The 23,968-nt window shown below is 33.6% G+C and overlaps 1 protein-coding gene and 1 long non-coding RNA gene across 2 annotated transcripts; one reads left to right on the forward strand and one right to left on the reverse strand.

The window, feature by feature from the left end:
* Positions 1-12,871: 12,871 nt before the first annotated feature.
* Positions 12,872-13,997, reverse strand: LOC140867619 (uncharacterized). The gene is made up of 3 exons (XR_012145205.1): positions 13,703-13,997; positions 13,501-13,563; positions 12,872-13,400 (listed from the first exon to the last, which is right to left on the reverse strand). It is a non-coding gene; the product is annotated as an uncharacterized lncRNA (long non-coding RNA).
* A 6,337-nt stretch (positions 13,998-20,334) lies between these two features.
* Positions 20,335-22,448, forward strand: LOC140867690 (uncharacterized). The gene is made up of 3 exons (XM_073272733.1): positions 20,335-20,773; positions 20,888-21,017; positions 21,602-22,448. Exons 1-3 carry the CDS (start codon positions 20,335-20,337, stop codon positions 22,446-22,448), a joined length of 1,416 nt encoding a protein of 471 aa, XP_073128834.1.
* The last annotated feature ends 1,520 nt before the right edge of the window (positions 22,449-23,968 follow it).

Genomic DNA, 23,968 nt, shown 5'->3' on the forward strand with positions numbered 1-23,968 from the left:
TAACTTGATCACCTTGCACCTCCCCAACCTCATTACCCACTGGGAATTTCATTTTCTGATGCAGAGCTGATGCCATAGCCATGAAAGTGGTCATGGCAGGTCTGCCTAGTATAGCATTATAAGCGGATGGGGCGTCCACTATAATGAAACTTACAATTTGGGTTTTGCGAGTGTTGTTTTTTCCAAGAGTTAAGGGTAGGTGGACTAATCCAACAGGTCGGATGGCATGACCCGTGAAACCAAAGAGTGATGTTACCACAGGCTCCATCTTGTACTGTCCCAAATCCATTTGATTTATTGCTTCTTGGAATAAAACATTGACTGAACTGCCTGAATCCACGAATATCCGAGCTACGTCATAGTTTGCGACTGTGGCCCTTATTACCAGCGCATCGTTATGGTTGCTGGAAACCCCTTTCAAATCTTCTGGACCAAAGGAGAGGGTCAGGCCAGTATGGAAGATTTGATTCCCAATCTCCATATTTATTAATTTTCTACTGCTAGTTTTCCTAGCTCGATTGGAATCTCCGTCAGTAGGGCCTCCAGAAATCATGTTTATAATTCCTCTAGCAGGCGGAGCTGGTCTTTGATGAGCTCGGTCATCGTCGGGCTGGCCCTGATTCGGGTGATTGAAATCTTCATGGGGAGGAGCAGTCCTGGCTCTTTGCCTTGGTCTTTCTTGCTGTCTCTTGTTCAGGCGATATCCCTCTTGACGGGTCAATATATTTTTTAATTCAGCATGTTGTTGTATTATTCTTTCAATCTCTTGATCTAATTGACGACAGTTCTCAGTAATATGCCCATACTCATTATGAAAGTGACAATATTTATCTGATTCCCTGTTCCGAGGTCCCTTCTCAGTCCATGGAGGCCTTTGTGTGAGCTTCCGATCATCACAAATTTGGAGGGCTCGGACTTTACTCATGCGCAAGGGAGTGAAAGAGCTGAATTCTCCCAACAGCGCAGGTCGGAATGGTTGTCCCATTCCTGTCCCATTGCTCGGAACCCTATTGCCCTTTGGACTTTTTGGTCGCTCCCTCTTCACAGCCGCTCGCGAGACCTGAATCTCTTCCATATTGACATATTTCTCAGCTCGGGCAAGTAATTCCTCATACGTCTCCGGCGGCCTTTTTATTAAAGATTTAAGAAAATCTTTTGTATCCAGCCCTTGCATGAATGCGCTGATGAGCAGGTCTGGGGTAGCCATGGGTACCTCGAGAGCCTAGGCACTAAACCTTCGAATGTATGCCCTCAAATTTTCATGTTCCCGTTGTTTGATTGCAAAGAGACTGAAAGTAGTGGTAGGATGCTTTTTGCTACTAGCAAAGTGATGCAAAAAGGATTTGCTAAAATCCTTGAATTCCTTGATCTCCCTAGCGCGTAACGTATTGAACCATTGCTGGGCTGGTCCTATGAGAGTAGTAAGGAAAGCCCTACACTTGATCGGATCCGAATATTTATGCAGCAGAGCTGCATTCTCGAAGCGTGCTAAATGTTCCTCTGGATCGCCTTTACCATCGTACTCCCTGACGTGGGGCAATTTAAATTGTTTGGGAAGGTCAGCGTCCAATATCTCCTGAGTAAAAGGAATGTTTCTGATTGTGGTAGCTAGGTACCCGGCCTGCTTCTTCCTGAGCTGCTCCATTTCTTCCTTCAATTTTTTGATCTCCTCAAGGTGGGCATTATGATCGGGGTGCGGAATATTTGCCTCATCCCTCTCTGCCAAAGCCCTCTGAACAGCCTGAGCTATTAACAACTCTAAATTAGGATGATTTCCATTCTGATCAGCCATCGAAACTCTTTTTCTTCAATTTCCCACAGACGGCGCCAATTGATGATGTCGTAATTTTACCTTGGGTTCGGTCTGGTAGAATGGATCCTCCAAATCCTTAATGAAGCAGGTCGGGTCGGGTATGACGAAACTGCACAAGCAACAGCTAGGTCAAAGGGACGCCGAAAGTGTTTTCGGCGTGACCCCTCCGATGCCTAAGTCAGTATCTTGAAGGCAGAGGGTATGATTAATGCGAAAACTAAGAGATATGAGTATGTGAATGTCAAGTGAGTAATGAATAATGAATAATACCTGTATTTATAGTAAAAATAGAATAAGTTACCTAGTCGAATTATAACATGTTAGGGAGTAGGACTCCTCACTCATTGGTCCCTTTGTAAGCTTATCTCTATCTCATAAATATTTGATAAGATCTAAGCTTATCTCGTATATATCAAAATCCCACTTGAATTAGAAAAAGATTGTACATGGCCCATTAAAGCATAACCTAGCTCGGCGCCTTATGACCAGCTCAGGTCATGACAAAGCCCAACATAGCTTTGGACTGGACTGGACCCTACCACCTTAGGCTATGCTAGGTAAACCCATTATAAACGGGCTCGGGTGGAAATATTTTATCGAGGTAACAATATGATAAATTAGTAATGAATTCGAAGTTTGTTTAGTCAAAACGGTTGATGGCTGATTGTATATATATGACGTGGTGACATTTATGGTTTTTTTTTTTTTTGCTAGAAAATGAAAAAGAAAAAGAAAAAGAAAAAGAAAAAGAAAAAGAAAAAGAAGCCATTTATATGTATCTTGACAAAATTGAAATAATTATATTAAAAACAATTTTTCAAGATGGGTATTACGAAAACGAAGGTTTTCCTATTTTCGAATTAATATCAGAAATAGAAATTGTTATTTTAATTATTATTTCATTGATAGTAAGGGTGTTCAAACTTTGAATAAAATTTAAAAAATCGTAAATCTAATACGAAAAAACAAAACACCGAATCGAAATAAAAATCAAAATTTGACGGATTAATTTTCATAATTATAATCAAACATGAATGCATTCAATATTTGTGATAATTCATTTTTCAACCTAAAACTGCATACTGAAACCGAATACTATTTCTAGTCGGTTTAACCATATGTTAATTATTGGAGTGATCAAAATCTATTCCTAACCTTTCGACTCGGAATTAATTAACAAACAAGTAATTAATTGATCAGGTTATTCACAGGACATAATTTAAATCCAATAATCAATAATTTGAAGAAAAATCTAAAAATCTCAAATCAAAATCCACATGTTCAACATAAAATTATTTGTCCCAATCTCGCCGTCTTTTTTGAAAAAAACTAATCAATAAACAAAAATATAGTTCAACTAAAAGTTTAATAATCAAAAGAACAAGGGAAGAAAAACTCGAATGGAGCGTTCTTCAATCTCCAAGCCTTCTAGCCGCCGCCGCCTCTTTGATGCAATTCGAACCCCTTAATCACGCTCTGAACTCTCTTATTTATATGTCTTTGAAAGCCCATAAAATAAAGCCCGGAAAGTTAAGAATTTTAATTTCTGAAAATTTTATTTTTATGATTCTGCGATTTTACGAAGATGCACAGACCCTTATCCGGACCCATACATGGGGTCCGTGCATACCTCTCTGCCAGCGCGCAGTTTTCTTGAAAAATCATATCTCGAGTTCAGTCGTCGGATCGAGCCAAAATTTGGACAACAGCTTCAAAACATCTTGAATTTGATTTTGAACGGTGAAGATTGGATTTAAATATCTCTAGCATTAAAAATAGATTTTTTGACAAGTGTTGCTTCGTAATTCATGCTTGCGGCTCTTTTCTTGCTCCAGAAATCATGATTTCTTCAATATTTCTACAAAAATAAACCCGGAGAGTAAAATTCACACACATGCAATAAATCATGAATAAAACTTATAAAAAACTATGAATGCATGCAAAATAAATAAAAAAAACAACACCAAAATATGCACACAAAATGCACTTATCAGAAGACAACGAAAATATTTATACTATTGCAAAGGACTATTTTCAGTATAAAAATAAAAAAAATAAAACAAGGTTGTCCAACAAATAAACAAAGAATAAAAGTATAAAAATGCAAATAATTGATAAAGCAACATTAAAACGATGGAAAACAAAAAAATTGTGAAAGAAAAAAATGGTTATATAGAGGAATAAAAGACGTAGAAATGTAATGCATTATCTTTTTTTTTTTTCACATAACCTTTAGTGATAAAATAATTTTAATGGTATGTATTTTTATATCTTTTATTAAATTTTATTTTATTAAATACGTCAAAACATCAAATTATATATTTTTCTCAATGTTTAAGTTATACAAAATTATAATATTAATTTATTATAATCATGGTTTGCAACAACTATAGATTCAATTAGATTTGTAACACATAAAATATTTGAACAAAGATTGTTCGCACTCATTTTATAATACATGTTATATGTATTATACTCCTTTCGTGCCAATTATATTGTTCACATTTTTTTTTGTTTATTCCAAATATATAGTCATACATCATATTTAGTAATACTTTTTTTAGGGATAATTCCTAAATATATCCCTCTAGTTTCGCTAACGAGCCAATTATATCCCTTTTGTTTTTCTTGCCCTGAAAATATCCCTTAATAATTAAAAAGTGTCTCGAACATGTCCTTGAAACTAAATAATACCTATTCTTCCCTTTATTTCCCAATTTTATAACATTATGCATATGCCCATCATGCTTCCGTAAGATTAATTAAATTAAATACCTCTTTGACCAAAGTGTCGTCGGGTCATACCTGCCGAGTTTTACGAAGTGTTCCTCACACCTCAACCACGCAGTCGCAACAGATGGTTTCTGCACAAGCTCCTTCAACGACACCCAGCACAGCCTTAATTCGTTTTCTACCTTAAGGCGTACGGTATATAATATTAATTATAAAATATGAGCATGGATGAACAAGAGACTTAAGGAAATTTATTCAGACAACATATTATTACATAAATCAACCTTCTTTGAAGAAGAGGAGATAACTAGTTTAGGTACTCATGGTAGCCTGATTCTTGAAATACATAAAATTAAAACTGAATACAAAATTAGAAAGAGAAATATTACAATGTTTTATTTGTAAGAAACTGAAGGGAATGATCGATGTCTTCAGCTTCCTCAAAGGCCTGTATTTATAGCTGAAGCTCCACGCGTTTCACCGAGAAACTTCAGGGAATCTTACAGCTGTCTTGAATTATTTATGCCATTATTGATGGCATCTTTTGCCAGTGGAGGAGTCACATGTTTGACTTTTTTTTTGGATTTATTCTCCTCACATGCCTCCTTTATTGTTGTCGGGGCATCTTTTGCTTTTGCAGTGGGCCCCTGGGAAAACGCGGTTTTGGTGGTCCCTGTCCACCTTTGCTTGTCTCGGAAAAATCTTTTCGATCCGTTCGGGGTTTGAAGGTTTTTCTGAATTCTGGCTCCTTCTGGTTTGGACATTCTGGGCAGATATTCTCTGATCATCTTTCGATATGAGCCATGTTACAAAATTTTCGGCGAGTTTCTTTACTCCCTGGCAGCTTTCTGTTCCACAAAAAGTTACTCTTCTTTTCGAAGAGTTCTTCCGCAAACGCTGTAGTTTTTCCTGTCATTTTGTTTAACATGAATGATCCGTTCACAGAATTCTGATAAAATTTGAACGGAAACTTGACCTTGTCCATCTCAGTGAGACAAACCCAAATACCCCATGCCCTTCTGGTTGAAATTTCATTTTCTCCAAAAGTGGACACCAATGGTATTTCTTCAGATGTAGGATCCTTGATAAATCTCTGATTATTTATGTCAGGTCTCCTTAGCTTGATGAAATGAAAAGGCTCGTGTGATCCTTTCCCTGTAGGTTCTAGAGCTGCACTAAAGAAGTATAACTCGAGCGCATCTCCTCTGGACAAATGGTCATTATTCGCCCATGTTTCTTGGACCGCTTCCTGAATCCATTTTGGTAGCTGAGATATTTCCTGGAAGCCTGGTGAAGTTGTATAAACTGAGGCTAAAGCCCCAAATTCATACCATAGTTTTACATCCTTATGACTGACATTATTTTTTAGCCAAACCCTTGGATATATTCCTGCAACATCAACCCTGCAAGTGATCGGGTTGATTTCACTTCTTGTACTTAATTTCTCCCATCTTTGTTGATAAACCTGAAATGGAGAAATGACAGCTGGGTTAGTATCAATCTTAGATTTGCCCTTGTCAGTATTGGGCCTAAGATTAATCTCTTCCTCTTTTACCCCAGAGGCGGAGGATTGACTTGATGAGTTATCCTCATCAATTGTTGCTTTGCCTAGATCATCAAAAGCTGATGATAGATTAGCGCTTGTTTCTTGATTTACAACCTGTGGCTGTATTTTTTGTTTTTGTAAAACCAATGGTTTTAACATTTTTTATTTCTGAGAAACCAATGGTTTCTCTATGGCACGCATAATCGGCCCTTGAATAGCAGCCCATAGTTGAGTTTGAGCTTGCATACATCCTGTGATTCGATTGGATACTTTGATCCGATCAGCTTGTTGTAACCTTCCTGCCATATCAACACTTATGACAAGTTGGTTGAACTCAGTTTGAAGCAACCCAAGGTGTTCCCTGAGATGCCTCTGCATTTTCATGATGGAATCTACGTCATTGCCTTCCATCTCTTGTTAAGAAATCTGCAAGAATATTTTCATGAGATTTAATAATAACAATATCAAAAGTATAATTTTGACATAAAGCTTGCCACCTTAATAACCTAGCTTTCTCAGGTTTAGATTCAATCTTATTTCTTAAGAAAGCTTTTACCTGAGTGTTATCAATTTTCAAAGTGAATTTTTTAGCAAGTAAAAATAATGGCCATTTTTCGAAATCTCATTTAACTGCATAAAATTCCTTCTCGTTGATATGCCATCTGATTGCCTCGGATTCTGAAAAAATACCGCTACAATATCTGCATGGTATTTCTCCATCTGGAGTGATTTTAGTAAGCACTGCTGCCCACCATTCGTCACTGGCATCCGTGAATAACACCAGATCATCTTCATCCATGGGTATAGCCATTTTTGGGAGATTCTTACATATCTCCTTTAATTGGTTCACCCCTTTAGTGTGGTCATCGGTCCATATAAACCTTGCATCCTTTTTTAACAAAGGACTGAACACCTTTCGGTACATTGCCTGATTGTTTATGAACATTCCTGCAAAATTAACTACACCTAGAAAACTTTGAAATTGTTTTACATCTTTGAGTTTATCTGGAAAATTCTTTACCTTTTCCACAATATGGGGTTGTAGAATTATTCCAGTTTCATCAATCTCAATTCCAAGGAATTCAATTTTCCTTGTTGCTATGACGGCTTTCTTCTCAGATAAAACCAGTCCTTCCTGTTTACAAATTTTAGAGAAAATCTCTAAATGTTTAACATGTTCATCTATATTTTTTGATGCTATAAGAATATCATCAATATAAACAAACATGAAGTTTAAATAATCTTTAAAAAGATTATCCATCTTTCTTTGAAATATTTGGGGTGCATTTGCCAATCCCATAGGCATAACTTCCCAAATATAGTGTCCTTGTGGCGTAGAGAAGGCTGTGAATTTTTTACTGCCTTCTTCCATCTGAATCTGGTAAAACCCAGACTTACAATCAAATTTTGAGAACACTCTAGCATTTCGCGCACAGCTAATTAGATGTTCTCTACTGGGTATGAAGTACCCATCAAACTCTAGGATTTTATTAATACCTTGGTAGTTAATAACCAACCTGGGTTTCCCTCTTTTTATTTCACCATGATTTCTGAAAAGAAAACCTAGGCTGCTATATGGTGAAACTCCTTCTTTGATTAGGCCAAGATCCAGATGTTTCTTGATAATCATTCTCATATCCTTTTGATCTGTTATGTTCATCGGGATGGGCTTATATCTGACAAATTCATACTCTTTGCCTTCCTTTAAAGTAAGGTTGTCTTTGAGTTGATTTCTATCCCACCAAGCCAAAGGATGCTCGTTGTAACTTTCTTTGAGCCTCTTCTTGACATCTTCAAGGGATATTTTATTTTCTAACTCTATATCTCTGTGATTTAGAGTTACCTTGAGAAGCTCCATATCTTCTGTTTGGAGTTCTTGTTTTGTTGTTATCTTCAACATGGTTTCTCCAAACCTTCTTGGATCTTTCATTTTTGGGTGAAAAAGTTGTCCTTTATCACCACGCTGGCTGCAAAATATTATCGGCAATTGTCGATAAAAAGCCACCTTGAGTCTTTGAACGATGATTTTATGATCACAAATTGTAGTGAACATAAGTTTTCTTGACTCATTTTCTTGTGTGTACTTCTTAAACATTTGTAAGAAGTTATTTCCTAACAGGATATCAGCTCCTGTATCATGGAAATAGATTGGTGGTGTCTTTATCTTGTACCAAGGTGTCTGACCTGCTCCTCCCATAAGGATCTCTGCTTGTTTTATTCCTTTACAAAGAATTAAAATTCTTCGAGAGAAATCTCGTCCAGCAGTTTTTGGTAATTCTTCTTCACATTCTTCAGGGAAGACTCCTCTTTTTGCTGTACAAATTCCTGCTCCTGAATCAATATAAGATGCAAAGTATTCAGCCTTATATTGTTCATACAACATCCCTATCGGAATGTATATGGAGAATGGACTTGTTTTCATTTTTTAAAGGGATTACTAAATGGCTCTGCCATTTTTAACAGACTGTGTTGTAACTCAGTAATCCGATTAAGACTATTCGCCTTTAGTTTTTCTAAGGCTTCAGAAGGTAGAGTATGGTTGCATCTTTCTACCTCTTCAATGCGTTCTAGTAAATCATGTTCATGACTTACTAATTTCAACAACTGCTTCTTCCTCTGTTTGTATACAGAGTTTTCAAATTTGATTAAGGGATTGTCCCTTATCCACTTCTCTTGATTTTCCATCTCGTAGAATTCTTATTGAATCCTCCAAGTCTTTTCTTTTGCCATGAACTCTATTCCTTTTTCAAGGCGTTTCCATGGTTTATGGTCCTCCAAAAATTCTAGGCCAAGAATGAGCGGATCCACTTTTTTTCCTGGAATTCCACTGATTTGAATTTCCAATTCTCCCACATTTATCACTCCTTGGTAAGTTCCTTTTTCATGTTGTTCCAAATAGTAAATCGAGTTACAAGGGAACTGGTTTCGGTGACTTGTAATTTCGAATACTATTTTTATTTCTTTCCATCCTTCTGGAGATCTAAATTTTCCTATTATAGAAAACTCTTTTTCCTCTGGTGGAATTTCTTGAATAGGAGATTTGTCACATCTTCTGCTTGTCATTCGGTTTCCTTGGAAAGATAACCTTCAGGGTTCTATTTTTAGATCTCTGTATAGAACCGGTCTGTCTTGAATTTGAATGTCTGTTTCCTGAATTAAAGGAAACTCGATTCTTTCCGGATATATTGCTTGAGCAACTTTCCCAAAGATCTCTGGAATTTCAATGAACTCATTTCTAATAAATAATTCAGAATGGTGAGTATTAGAAAGAGCATATGAAATTTGATATGTAATAGAATATGGTCTATTACCTTCCTTCATTAGTCTTTTTTCCTTGAAGTTTTGATGCAATGTTAAGGCTCGACTAAAGTCCCTGTCAGCTAAATTGTAGGCTATTCTTGGATAAATAACTCCTACAATTTTTCCTGCACAAAGATTACCTGAGATAGTACCCAGGACAACATCTTGAATATTCCCCATTCTTTTATCGCATACTACGATATCTATGGGTGAATCTATTCCTTCTTTAAAAGTTACTGCCTTAATCATTATTTGGATTGCTTCAATATGAATCCAAGACATCGTCCTTGCTACTTCTCCTTTCAACTTTTGTAATTCCTCTCTTATTTCTTCAAAAGGAATTAACTGCATCTCGATTTGATTACTGGTTAATTCCATAGGGATTGCCATTTCTCTTCTGGATACCTTATAAATCAAATTATGTCTTCTTTGTCTTAGTCCTAGATTACCTAAGACTCTTTCAACTTGTCCTGCCGAAAATCCTTGGTACTTTTGTAATGTTGGATTTTCTCTCATAATTCTTTGAACCATATTATGAGATATCGTGGTTTGACTAAAGAACCCAGCCAAACTTTCGTGTGTTTCATGCCGAAACACTTCCTCTTTACTCTGATTCTGATTCTGATTCATCCTCAGAATCTTCTTGACTAAACAATATCTCTTCTTCGTATATGCTTTCATCTAAGGGGATATCCTCAAATTGATATACTTGGACTAGATTTTGAAAGAAGACTGCATCATCCATATCTGAAGTTGCCTCAAAGAGTTTAACTCCTTTTTTCTCGTTTTCTGGACAATTTGTAGATATATGTCTTCTTGCTCCACATGTCCAGCAGTTGCAATCTTTGAAACTTTCACTTGCTCTTGTTTGAGTTCTTCTGAAAGTTCTTCTTGATGGTGTTCTTCCCCTGCTTTGTGATGAACTAGTTACTGGGGATGTTCTTGTAGGTCCACTTCTTCTTCCTGATCTATAAGATCTGGTCTTTTGTTTGGATCAAAATGTTCTTGGTTTCCAAGAACTTCTCATTCTTTTATTATAGGGATTATTTCTAAATTTCTTCCTTTTAAATCTCTGTGATCTATTTCAAATGATCGTTGGAAGATCATTTTCTCTACAACATAAAGGTGTACGTTTATTTATATCCCTTATTTTCTTGTAGTTCTTCTGTAATGCTGCCATATGACACCATTCTGCCAATTTTCCTTTTAAAAAGGACGCACGTCTTGCCAATATATCAAGATGACCTGGAACGTATTCTTTAATCAGCATTTCTCTCCAAGGACTTGGCATTTTTGCGAAAAATAGCTGAATAGCTACATTTTCTTCAACTCCTAAATTCCATCTGTATTTAGTGAATAACATAATGTATTCATCAACTAAACAGATGTCATGTAATTCGAGGCTGTACAGAGCTTGAGTATATCTTCTCTTTTTTTCTGTATCTTGATTATTGAAATAGTCTACCCCTATGAATTGTGCTTTGAATAGGGTGGCTATTCTTTCTCCAATCTCGCAGGGATTCTCCTGCTAAGATTGATTCCTTTGTGTCTGGCATAGTCATCTCCCAAGCAATCTTGACAGATCCCATTAGACTCATTTCTAGATGTTTAATGAATCCTTCTTTATTGAGATCTAATGTCCCTGCTGCAATTCTCATAGCTGACGTCCAATCATCTATAAGATCTTCTCTGTTTTTGAAGTCCAAAACATCAAGGTTTAACATAACCCCATAAGGATGTATTGGGTCTAAAACAGTTTTCCCGTAAGGAGTTTGATGGAGTGGGATTTTATTCCTTCTTGATCTGGTACCTGCTGGATGTGAATATTCTCCAACCTGGAACTCACTATGTGGTTCTTCTGTTTTAACCACATATCTTGGGGGATTCCCTATGGGATGTTCACATTCAGGGGAATTCATTTTTAGATCTACTACTTTGAGATTCGCAAAAGAATCCGCAAGATCTTATAGATCCTCGAGATTTAATCTTTCTAAAGTAGTCATCAGAAAGTGTTTTTCTCTGATACTGCTTTTATAAGATTAATCATCCTTTCATCATCAGTTAAAGGTTTTTGAACCATTTTGGTTTTACCTTTCTGATGTAACAGAGGTTCGGTACCAAATGAGAGTGGTAGTTTTCCTCCTGTATTTCCCTTTCTAGAACCAGAAGAGTGTTCTAGATTTGTGATTTTGGTTTGAAGATCCTTTAGAGTTCCAAGAATTTCTTCTTGTTTCTTAAGGATTTCGTCCATTTTCCGAGGTATCTCATACAGCTGATTGCTGTAATATTGTACCGTCTTTTGAATTTCTCTAAGATCTCCGGAGAGTTTAGAGGAATCTGGTGTGATCTTTAAAAATTGAGAATTAGAAATCATAATTCTTTAATTTCTTTAGAGAGCATAAAAGACCTAAGCCTCCTTAATTTTTGTAAAAAATCTATTTTAAATAGATTCACTTGTTCATAGGATTTCATATAAATGAAATCCTCCTGGTTCAAACTTTTGTTTGAATCCATGGTTTGTTGAAAATCTCTTCTCAACAAAGAAAAGTATGATTTAATGAATAATATAAAGTCTGAATAAAATTACCTAGGCTTTGATACCATTTTGTGAGCCAAAGGGAAAAAAAATTAAAATAAGGATAGTATAGGAAATTTTTTAGTTTGGAGGACATATCAGGGAACCTTTTTAGTTTGGAGGACATTTCAGGGAACTTTTTTATAAAAAGAGAGACGTAATTGGCCTCGAAAAATGTGTTAGTATATTTTTGGGAAAGTTAGGAAACTTTAGGGGCATAGTCAATAATTATCCCCTTTTTTTACAATCTTTACTAATATACCCCTATTAACTACACCTTGAAAATTGTGCAATAATTTTTTAATAAATTAAATAGGGATAAAATAGAAAGTTTATATAAAATTTACTTTCCCTATAAATTTTTCTTAATTCATGTGAAAACTAAAACAAGACAACATATATAGGACGAGGTGAGTATTATATTAAATTTTACTATTGACTAAATATCATGAAAATCATTAATTAATATTCTTATCTCATTTATTTAATAACAGTACTTATCTATAATAAAAAGTATTACTACGTGCGATACACGTAACTTTTACTAGTATAAATAAATATATAAATAAAATTATTAATTTAAAAAAATTGGTTTTTTTTGTGGTTTTGGTTTTGAAATATATAATCCGAAACCGAACGAATTAGTTTCAACATCTATATCCGAATTTCAAATTTTGATTTTCATTTCGGTTCGGTGTTTTGTTTTTTCGTTTTGGATTTACGATTTTTTAAATTTTATTCAAAGTTTGAAAACTCTTACTATCAATGAAATCATAATTAAAATAACAATTTCTATTTCTGATATTAATTCGGAAATAGGAAAACCTTCGTTTTCGTAATCCCCATCTTGGAAATTTTTTTTAATATAATTATTTCAATTTTGTCAAGATACATATAAATGGCTTCTTTTTCTTTATCTTTTTCATTTTTCTAGCCAAAAAAAAAAAAAAAAACCATAAATGTCATCACGCCATATATATACAATCAGCCATCAACTTCGAATTCATTACTAATTTACCATATCTATGTAAAAGCTTATGTCTCTAACATTCTCTATAAATATCACCACGTACGCCATATATACACAATAATTTTCTCTACAAATTACATCTATCCGACGCAGAACATGAAGTTCATTGGGTGGTTCTCATCATATGTTATAATATATTAGAACCTGCTCAAAATCTAAATCAAAATCAAAGCTACGTAGCAACCAGAATGGGGCGATTGTACAACGCGATGTAACTCCTGAAGTCGACAATGATGATGGTACTCCTGCAAATTGCCGCAACCGTTGTCAACCTGTTGTACAGAATGGCAACGCCCTTATCTTTGAAAGGTATTGGGTTGCATTAAGTAGATTCATCTCTGGAATACGGTCGGTCGTGGTCAGTTCCGAACTCTCCGCATATAAATTTTGTGCCATCAATCCCCTGCAGTATTCATAATATATTCAAATTAAAAAAATATTTTTAATTAATTTTCGACTTTTAAAATGTAAAAGAAACGAAAACAAAATATGTACGCACTCACCCAAACAACGCAGAAAGAAATATTTGAAAGCCAATTTTCCAAATCAATTTTGGCCTCTTTTTCCTGCAATTAATTTAAGATTTATACAAATAATTATATATGCTTTAATATTTCAATCTCAAAATCACAAAAGCAAATTATAACTGGCCTGGATCGACCGACCGTATTCCAGAGATGAATCTACTTAATTAATGCAACCCACCTTTCAAAGATAAGGGCAATCGGAACAATAGTGAAGGCCGCGAAAATGAGACAATAAGCGACAAGAACTCGAATGTGCATGCCGTCATTGGTTGCCATTCTGTACAACAGGTTGACAACGGTTGCATCAGGAGTTGCATCGCGTTGTTCAATCGCCCCATTCTGATTGCTATGTAGCTTTGATTTTGATTTTGATTTTGATTTTGAACATGTTCTAATATATTCTGGTTGCTACGTCCATCATGCTAAAGATTGAGTGGAGGATATCATGCTCCTCATCAATCACACGTCCCTCACTTCCCTCTTTTGAGGGAAGTAATTTTTAAATTTTAAACAAAATATTTGTTTAAATTTTATAGGAAATAGATGAGATGGTTGAGATCATATCTCAACCAATTGAGATAAAATAATACGTAAAGATATTTTTTTTTTCCTCAAAAAATTTGAGGAAGAGAGATATATATCTATATATATAGATATACAGATTGGGAATACGATAGGGTGAACAATTTTAAGCATACTTCATAGTGCATATTGATATATTTTCTATTCTTAGTTGATTTGATGTTAAATTAATATAGATATTGATTGTTAAACAAATTTTGATAAGAAAATTGTTTTTATACAATTCGATCTATATCATATTTTCGTTACAAAAATTTGAAATTTGATTTACGAAATCAACAAATGATATTAGCGGTCAATTATCTATATTGATTTATTATATTTTATTTAAAACTATTACGGTCATGTTCCATTTTTTATTGTATTTCTTTCTATTATATTAAGCATGAGACACTTTTAAAAACTGTTTTTGGTGTGGCTTTAATACACCAAAACATTTTTCCTATTTTACCCTTCTTTTATACGAATTTATACAAAAGTTCTCCGTTAAAAAAACTCAACCGCTGCAACATCACATCTCCCAACCCCTTCAACACGTCTGCAATCTTCTCCAAAAAGTGCGAACTTCTCTGTTCAAAAAAAAAATCCAAACGCACAGGATCCACCAAAGACCCCCAATCGGTTTCTGCCATCTATATTAATGTTTATTTAGTTATGGTGTTTGTTCTCATGTGTGATATATGTTTCGTGTTTTATGGATATAAGTTTGTGTTGCTCCACGAATTCCGTGATCTAGAGCGACTCACACTGGATACTATTTGCGATTGATAGGTATATATATTTATTTACAGTTTAGCTTTCCATGGCACATATTATTCCAGAATGTTAGTTTTACTCAATTGTAATAAAATTTGAGTTTCAGAAGGCTTCTTTAGCTTTATAAAACTCTTTATTCTCACATACCAATACCAATACGTGAAACACCTATGATTATTCAACCATATTTTATTTTTTCTATTTAATCGAAAATTAAGTGAGCCTTTTAATATTCAAGTAAGTTTCTTGCTATATACTATTGAACATTTTCTCAGAACATACCTTTGGCTTTTAATTTCAACATCTTTTTGCAAATTCATTGCTTCATACTCTTCTTGAGGATTGAGGTTAATGAAAACTATTACTAGGCTCTCACAACCAATTATGCTCTTCACGTTGGAAGCTATCATGTCTATTTGTAGTTATATACTCTTTTGTCTGTCATTGTTTGTTTATTATCCACTTTTTACTCCTACCTCAGTTAAACATGGTGTTTTTCACGTTATTGTAGCCTTTTTAAATAAAACAATTGATTGTGTGTGGATTTGGGGCATTATGATCGCACAATGGCATGCTTTCCCAAGGAATGAAAAAGATCAGAATGTATGATTCTTATCAGAGTGGTTAGGTAACCTCTATTCAGAATTTTTTCCTTATTTGGCTTTTTGTATGGTATCTCTTACTATTCTATTAAAGATGTGGGCCTAATACTAACTTATTGGATATGGTGCATTGGTATCAAAAAATTAAAACTTGCCTCCTATTCTCACAAACGTGGGTAAAAAACCGTCCCACTTTATCTCAATGTCGCATCGTGCTTGAACGCGACAATTGAATTCAGATACCTACATAAGAATAGAGCAAAGGACTCGCAGAGTGAGCGAGAAATTCGGAGATTCGAATCTTTTACAGTGAATAATGGTGAACTACATGTGTCAGCGCAGAGCTTGGGAATCTTACCAGCCTCCAGCCTCAGGACGGTTGCGAAATGCTAACTTCACTTACTACTTCAAGTTATCTCCCTTTTTTTGTTTGTTTTTTTTTTCTCTCCTTGCTGTTTATTTTTGCTCGATTTTGTACATGACCTTTGACTAAATCGGAAATTTTTCATGAATTATGATCGTATTGAATTTTTATGTCATATTCGGTTGCTCTGATTACTCATAGGTTGCGATATATATGATCTTAGTTTTGTCGCTTTAGTTCGATTATCGTTTATGTTTGAAATGGTTTTCTTTTGGTTAATGCGTTGATTTGGTTTCCTTTTCTGTGTTTTTCATGGGCAGAGATTTATGTATGTCTGTTTAGTTTACTTCTCACTTTCATTTGTTTCACATATGGTTTCTTCCTTCCTTTTCTCACAAGAGTTCCTGGCCGGCGGTATGCTGGTCCAACAGTGCTTGGAAGAATATAATAAAAGCGTTCTACCTCCTATAATTCTGATGCGATTCAAGTATGGCTCGGTTTACCATTATATTCTCATCATCTCGCAAGCCAGTTTTGGTAATTTTCTAACCCTAGAAACATTTCAAAATCTTCAAACTTTATGCTCTGAAATACCTTCCACATCTCTTGCTTTCGAACTCAATGGGAAATAAGTTTCTCACAGTCAAATTCTAAAATTTGTGCACAAATTTTATGTTGTTTTCTAGATTTTATGTCTTCTGATGGGATGATAAGCAATTATGTTGTCCAAAAAAAATTTATTAATAAATTTTTAAACATGTAAGAGTTTTGTTTGCTAACCAAAGCTTGAATTTTAATGTATCGTGGTCACACTATTATTTACTGATGGATGACTTGGTCGTTCTAGAATTTTAAACATAAGAAACATTTTTTTTTATTTATTGTGTTTAAATAGGGGCTATTATTTTTTAATAATTTTCTCCTAATATATCCCCAAGACAAGATTGTTATAGTTATTTTATACTCATTTTTTGTTAGTGAGAAATAAATCATTAAATGTTCGATTGAATGTGTAAAAAAGAACAATATTTTTGCTAAAAATTATGACTACGCTAACTTACAGTGAATTTTTCTTTCAAATTAAACTCACTTATTTTGTGTTGGTTTTTTAGGTACCTTTAATGAACTTGGAAGAAGATGAAAAGTAATTAAAGATATCACCGAAAGAATGGTAACTATTTTTAAATTCATTGGCTGTTAAAATTAAAACACTTGTATGATGATTTGTTGATACTCTTATTAAATTGACACTACGGTTGGTATGGCCATAGGCCCATAGTTATTACAAAAACTCTCCTCTTCCGTCCAAAAAAAAAAAAAAAAAATTTCCCACTCTTCTTCAGTGGTCGTGGGTGATAAAATGGAGAGATACTACAACTGCCTTGACATTTTATACTCCCAATTTGCATAATAGGCCTTTTGCAACAAATTCCTTCATATCGCAGGTTTAAAATATTCTCCCTCTCTTCACTTACCGTTAGTTTGATGACCTTTTACATATATTTTTATTTTATTATTATTTTATGTTTTCCTTTTTTAAAATTCAAGAATGACGAACCATGTTGGAAGAGAATTGATTCACAGTTATTTGGAATTTTAAACGACTAATGGTACTAGGTTTTTTATATAGATTTTTATCACCGGGTTGTGTTTTATGTTGGTTTACATTATTTTTTTTTTGTGAACCAATTTTTTTTGTTACTCTGATAATTGAAGGATTGGTGCATATATTGGTCGCAAATTAATCGTTTGTGAAAATTTCATAGTTACTTTTTCCCTATTTCTTCCAAAGACTTTAAATATTGTGATGGTTTGCAAATAAATTTGACCTTATGACTTATCGTTGTTATAAACTTTTATGCTTATCATTGTTAAAATTGATATATATATTTTTTCATTGTACAAATAAATGGAGTACATTTATATCTCATGAATATGAAAATTAAAATGTACTGACTAAAAATAATACTTTAGAAAAAAAAAATTATAAAGCAAAATCCATATATAAATTTATGCATTAGGTTACACACGCAACGCGTGTGCCCAGTCGCTAGTTTATAATGATAAATATGTGGTTGGAGTATGAGGTATGGTTTTGAGATTGACATCATCTCCAGTAATTTTCCTATTACTTTTGTACGATGCCACTTGTTTTGTATATTTATGTTTATGAATGTTTATGTGTATGTCTTGCTAAATGATTTAGTTTAAAAGTTTTAAACTTATATTTCATATTTTATTTTCGTAGTCAAATTATTCACAATATCTTTTATGATTTAATTTTCTCATGTGAGATGATAAAATAAAAATCATATCAGTTATTAAGTGTGTGTTTGACTAAACTTATTAAAAATAGCTTATAAGCTCCTAGTGCTTAAAAGCTGTTTTACGAGCTTATAAGCTGTTAGAACTTATTTTAAAAATAAGCTGTTAAAGTGTTTGAGTAAACTTATTTTAAACAACTTAAAGATGTCGATATGTTTGGTATTATAAGATCTTTTTATTGTCAAAATTACCAAAAAGGGTATAATTCTATGAAAATAAAATTTTGAATTATACACATACGGAAATAGTTTTAGAATAAACATATATTAAAAAATAAAATTGTTTTAATATTTTACTTTAGAAAATTTATGTGATTTGTAATTTTTTTAAAAAATAATATTTTAATGAGTGGAGGATATGATAGAGATTTATGAAAATATTCAAGGATATTTTAGAGAGATAGAATATTAAAATAAGATCTTTTTGAAAAAAGTATCTCCCCCTTACTTTTTTAAAAACAGCTTATAAGTTGTCAAACAATTTATTTTGACAGCTTATAAGCTGTTTTTAAAAATTTTTGCCAAACAAAATTTGAGAGCTTAAAAGCTCTAAAACAGCTTATAAGCTGTTTGGAAGAGCTTTTAAGCTCTCCTAAACACCCTCTAAATCGGATTTTAAATCTGATTTTGTTTCTTGATATTCGGTTTAGGCACTGAATTAGATTAGTTTGTATATTTATCAAGTTTTTTATATTGCAGGATTTTATGAGATTAAATTGAGATATTATAATATGTTTTTGCATTGGATATGCAAAAAGGATATATGAATGGATATAATTGTTAAATTTCATTCATTGCCATCATCGATTTATAATTTTAAAATCTTTAAAATTATAAAAACTTTGTGGTTTAAAATGTTTAAATCCAAGATTATAATCTAATGGTGATTTTATAATATTGGATTTTATAATAACTTTTTTTTATCCAGTTATAATTTTATTCTGCATATCTAAAACTTTTTGTTCAATTATTTCGTGATTCTAGTACCTCGTGTGCAGTATACTATATTTCATGATGATTGATTTATTATCAACATAGGCATGGTGCATGTGTATTATTCTTTATTATTTTACATTCCCTGTCTTGCCTCTTGTCTGTTTTTGCATTCTTAATATGCTTTACCTTAATTTTAAATTGTTTAAAATATTACGTGATTGATAATTTACAAAATAATGGTTATTTTGTTATAAGTGGTTTAAAATGTTTAAATTCACTGCATATTATAAAATAAGAGTTATTTTATAAATAAAATACATTTTTTTTAAAATGGTGAGTGGGAGCGGGTAATATGACAATATTAACCTTCAGTCTCCACCGTTTGAACAAAAACGTGAGTTTTTAGTAGTGCCTTGAGATGCTTTGATTATGTTTGTCCCTATGGAGGGTGTCTACTAATTACAATAGCAAGGTTGTCTTCCATGAGATAATATTTTAAAATCTATTTTAGTATTGACATATCCTACGGAGGCAATTTCTAAATTAAGTTTTAAAATCTGATACGGTAGGTTACATCATAAAGAAATAATTTATATTTTTTAAATTATTTCTTGACTAAATTTTATAGGAAATTATGATATGCTAGAAATATGAGATATTTTAGATAGCATTGATTAATTGAGAAAGTGATCTCATTATAATTAGCAATTTTTGACCTACCCTACGGATGCATTTAATTGTGGTGATTATAATTCCTTAAACTTTGAGTAAACATGTTTTGTGTATTATCATGTGCTCTTATGCATTATATCTACTCTATCTTTAATTGTTAATGATATTTATGCATTCATATATATTGAAAATATTTCTCATTTTTTTCAGCAAGTATGACAAATCCTATCCTTCTTCTTCTTTCATCTGAAATTTTGACTGGTGAAAATTTCGTTAAATGGAAAAGCAACATGAATATTCTATTGATCAATGAAAGTTACCATTTTGTCCTCAAGGAGGATTGTCCTCCAGCACCTCCAGCCAATGCTTCAAGGACTGTCTCACAAGCTTATAACAATTGGATTGTTGCAAACAATAAGGCACGTTGCTATCTGTTAGCTTTGATGAATGAAGTTCTTAGAGCTAAGCATATATGAAGCCTTAGAGACTGCTAAAGGGATCATAGAATCTCTATATAAAATGTTTGGATGCATGTCCATCTGAACAAGCACGCCATGAAGCTGTGAAAGTGGTTATGAACTGCAAGATGAAGAATGGTTCTTCAGTCCGTGAGCATGTATTGAAACTGATTAATCATTTCAATGATGGTGAAATCAATGGTGCGAACATTGATGAAAAAACTCAAGTTGGCATGATCTTGGAGACACTTTCTTCTGCCTTTCTCCAATTCAGGACAAACTATGTGATGAATCATAGGGTCTATAACATGACACAACTCCTGAATGAGCTACAAATTTATGAATCTCTGATTGATTACAAAAATGGCAAGGCAAATGTTGTTGAAGCCAATGTGGCTATGGGAAAGGCTTCTTCTTCTAAGAATACAAAGAAGAAAAATGTGAGAAAGTTTAAAGGCAAGAAAAAGATCCAAAAGAATAAAGGGAAATGTGTTGAACCTAAACCAAAAAGAAAATGTTTCCATTGCAATGTGGATGTTCATTGGAAAAGGAACCGTAAGAAGTACCTTGATAAGCTGAAATAAAAGAAAAAACAAGGTAAATTAGATTTATTAGTCATGGAAGCATGCTTTGTTGAGAATGATTTCTCAAGCTGGATAATTGATTCAGGTGCATCTAACCATGTTTTTGTTTCTTTGCAGATGTTGGAGTCGTCCAAGGATCTTGAAGAGGGAGCTTTCATGATGAGAGTGGGTAGTGGGGAAAGATTGTCAGTGACGGAAGTTGGGACAATGCGACTGTCATTTAAGAATGATATTTTTTTACTTTTGAACAATTTTTACTTTATTCCCGGTTTCCAACGCAATTTGATTTAAGTTTACAAGTTGCATGAACAATTTATTTTTGTTTCTTTTGAGATTGATTCTATTTCAAATAATAAGAATGGTATGAATATTTGTTCTGGTTATGTTGAGAATGGTTTATATTTCATTAACCAACTTCACATAATTTACTTCAAACTGAAATGCTCAAAGTCGCTGAACCAACCCCTAAAAGAAGGAAGATTTCTCATGAAAATAATGACACTTTTTTGTGGCATTTAAGACTTGGTCATATTAATGTAGAAAGGATAGAAAAACTAGTAAATGATGGTCCTTTGAAGGAGTTAAACGTTGGCTCTCTATCAGTCTGCGAGTCCTGTCTTGAAGGAAAGATGACCAAAAGATAATTTTTGGCAAAAGTTGAAAGAGCGAAGGCACCTCTAAAAATTATACATTCTGATGTATGTGGACCTTTGAATGTCAAAGCAAGAGGAGGCTACGAATATTTCATCGCATTTATTGATGATTATTCTAGATATTGATATGCATTTCTAATGCAAAGAAAGTTCGAATCTTTTGAAAAGTTCAAACAATCTCGTGCTGAAGTAGAAAATCAACTAAGCAAATCAATCAAGATTCTTCGATCTGATCGAGGAGGAGAGTACATGGATTATGAATTCAAAGACCACTTGATTCATGACAATGGAATACTATCACAGCTCACTGCACCTGGGACACCACAACAAAATGGTGTGGCCGAAAGAAAAAATCAAACACTGCTTGACATGATGAGATCAATGTTAAGTTATTCTTCTTTGCCTAACTCATTTTGGGGTTATGCACTACAAACAGCTGTATACATTTTGAATATTGTTCCATCTAAATCAATTCCTAAAACTCCCCTAGAGTTGTGGAATGGTCACAAACCTAGTTTGAGACACATTCGCATATGGGGGTGTCCAGCACATGTGCTGAAAGGAAATACTAGAAAATTGGAACCTCGTTCAGAAGTGTGTATTTTTGTGGTCTATCCTAAGGGAACAAGAGGAGGTTTATTTTATAGTGCTACCAAAAACAAAGTATTTGTATCGACAAATGCTACTTTTCTTGAGCATAACTATATGAAAGACTTCAAACCCAGAAGTAAAGTAGTTCCAGAAGAGTTGCTGGCTGATGAGATTAGCCTCATACCAACAAGAGTTGTTGAACAACAAATAGTGGAGACCAATACTCAAGTTCCAACTCCACCACCTCCACCACGACGTATTGAAAGGGAAATAAGATTACCTATTTGCTATCGTGAAGAAGGAGAAGCACAAGTTGCAGTTACTGATGGAGGTGACGATGATCCATTGACATATAAGATGGCAATGCTTGATGTTGATCAAGAAAATGGCAAGAAGCCATGAAACTGGAAATGGAGTTCATGTACTCGGATTCAGTCTGGATACTTGTAGATCAACCTGAAGGTGTTAAGCCTATTGGTTGCAAATGGATCTACAAGAAAAAGAGAGGACCCGATGGGAAATTAAAGACTTTCAAAGCTAGGTTAGTGGCAAAGGGTTTTACCCAAAGGGAAGGAGTAGACTATGAGGATACTTTTTCTCCGGTTGCCATGTTGAAATCTATGCGGATTCTTTTATCCATTGTTGTAAATTATGATTATGAGGTATGACAAATGGATGTTAAGACGGCGTTCTTGAACGGCCATCTTGAGGAAACCATTTTTATGGAACAACTAGAGGGTTTCATAGTTAAAGGCCAAGAGCAGAAATTCTGCAAGCTGCAAAGATCCATTTATGGACTTAAGCATGCTTATAGATCATGAAATATCAAATTTGATGAAGCTATAAAGTCTTATGGTTTTCATCAAAATGTGGGTTGTTGCGAAATTTGTACCCGCAAGTGAACGTTGTCAAATTTTAATATAGTGATAAATAGAGTATCGTTTTCACGAAGAGTAATGTGAAAATATTCAGTACTTGTAATTAAAATAATCTTAATTTTATTTAGAAAATTAATGATAATAAGATTTGCAGAAAAATAAAAATAATCAGAGGATTTTTTGATAGCACACACACAATTTTCAAAAAATATCAATTAGAGGAAAAATGGTCTAGAGGTTTAGATTTCACCTGGTTTCAACAACAATCACTCCTAAATAATTTATTTTCAAGAATTCATTTCAATTAATAGTCAAGAATACTGGTAAATGTATTTTATACACTTAATTTGATTATGATTTTAATGGTTTATTGTTTGTTTCGAGCAAATTTATGCGCAAGTTTTGTTATTTTTGTGCTTGTAGGGGAATTAGTAAGATTGTGTTGAGAAAAGAGTAAAAATGAAGAAAAGAAGAAGCTGTGAAGAAAAGAAAATAAGAAGAATAAAGAGAACGAAAAAGAAAAGAATAGAAAGAGAAGAAATCAGCGCTTGTTTATAGCGCTAAAGAAAATACATCGCTAAAGTAGATAAGATCACGCTTATTCATGCGCTATCGCGCTTAAAAAAGTGCTATCGCACTATTTCCGTGTTGTTGAAGAATTAAATCTGCGAGCTTGATGCGCGCCCGCGTAGTAGCTTTGAACGCCCGCCCCGTCGCTCAAGATTTATGTTTTAAAATTGTCAGCAAGGAAACTTTGGGCTTTTTAATGGGCTTTTATTTGCACGATATAAAAAGGAGTCTGAAGTCAGAACAATGGGGAGAACCGCCACACGCATATCAGAGAAAAAGATTGAAGAATTTGATCGTGAATTTCTGAAGAGGAATTTGTGTTTATCATGAAGAAAAAATACGGAGATCGATCGACTGGACATAGAAGACCGACGACGGATTTGTTTTCTATCTTTATTTATTAAATTATTATTTGATGTTTAATTTTCTGAAAATGAATTATTTTTATCAAAATTTTATTATAAACTAAATTTT

The sequence above is a fragment of the Henckelia pumila genome, chromosome 4, assembly GCF_033568475.1.
Source record: "Henckelia pumila isolate YLH828 chromosome 4, ASM3356847v2, whole genome shotgun sequence".
In the NCBI taxonomy this organism is placed as follows: domain Eukaryota; kingdom Viridiplantae; phylum Streptophyta; class Magnoliopsida; order Lamiales; family Gesneriaceae; genus Henckelia; species Henckelia pumila.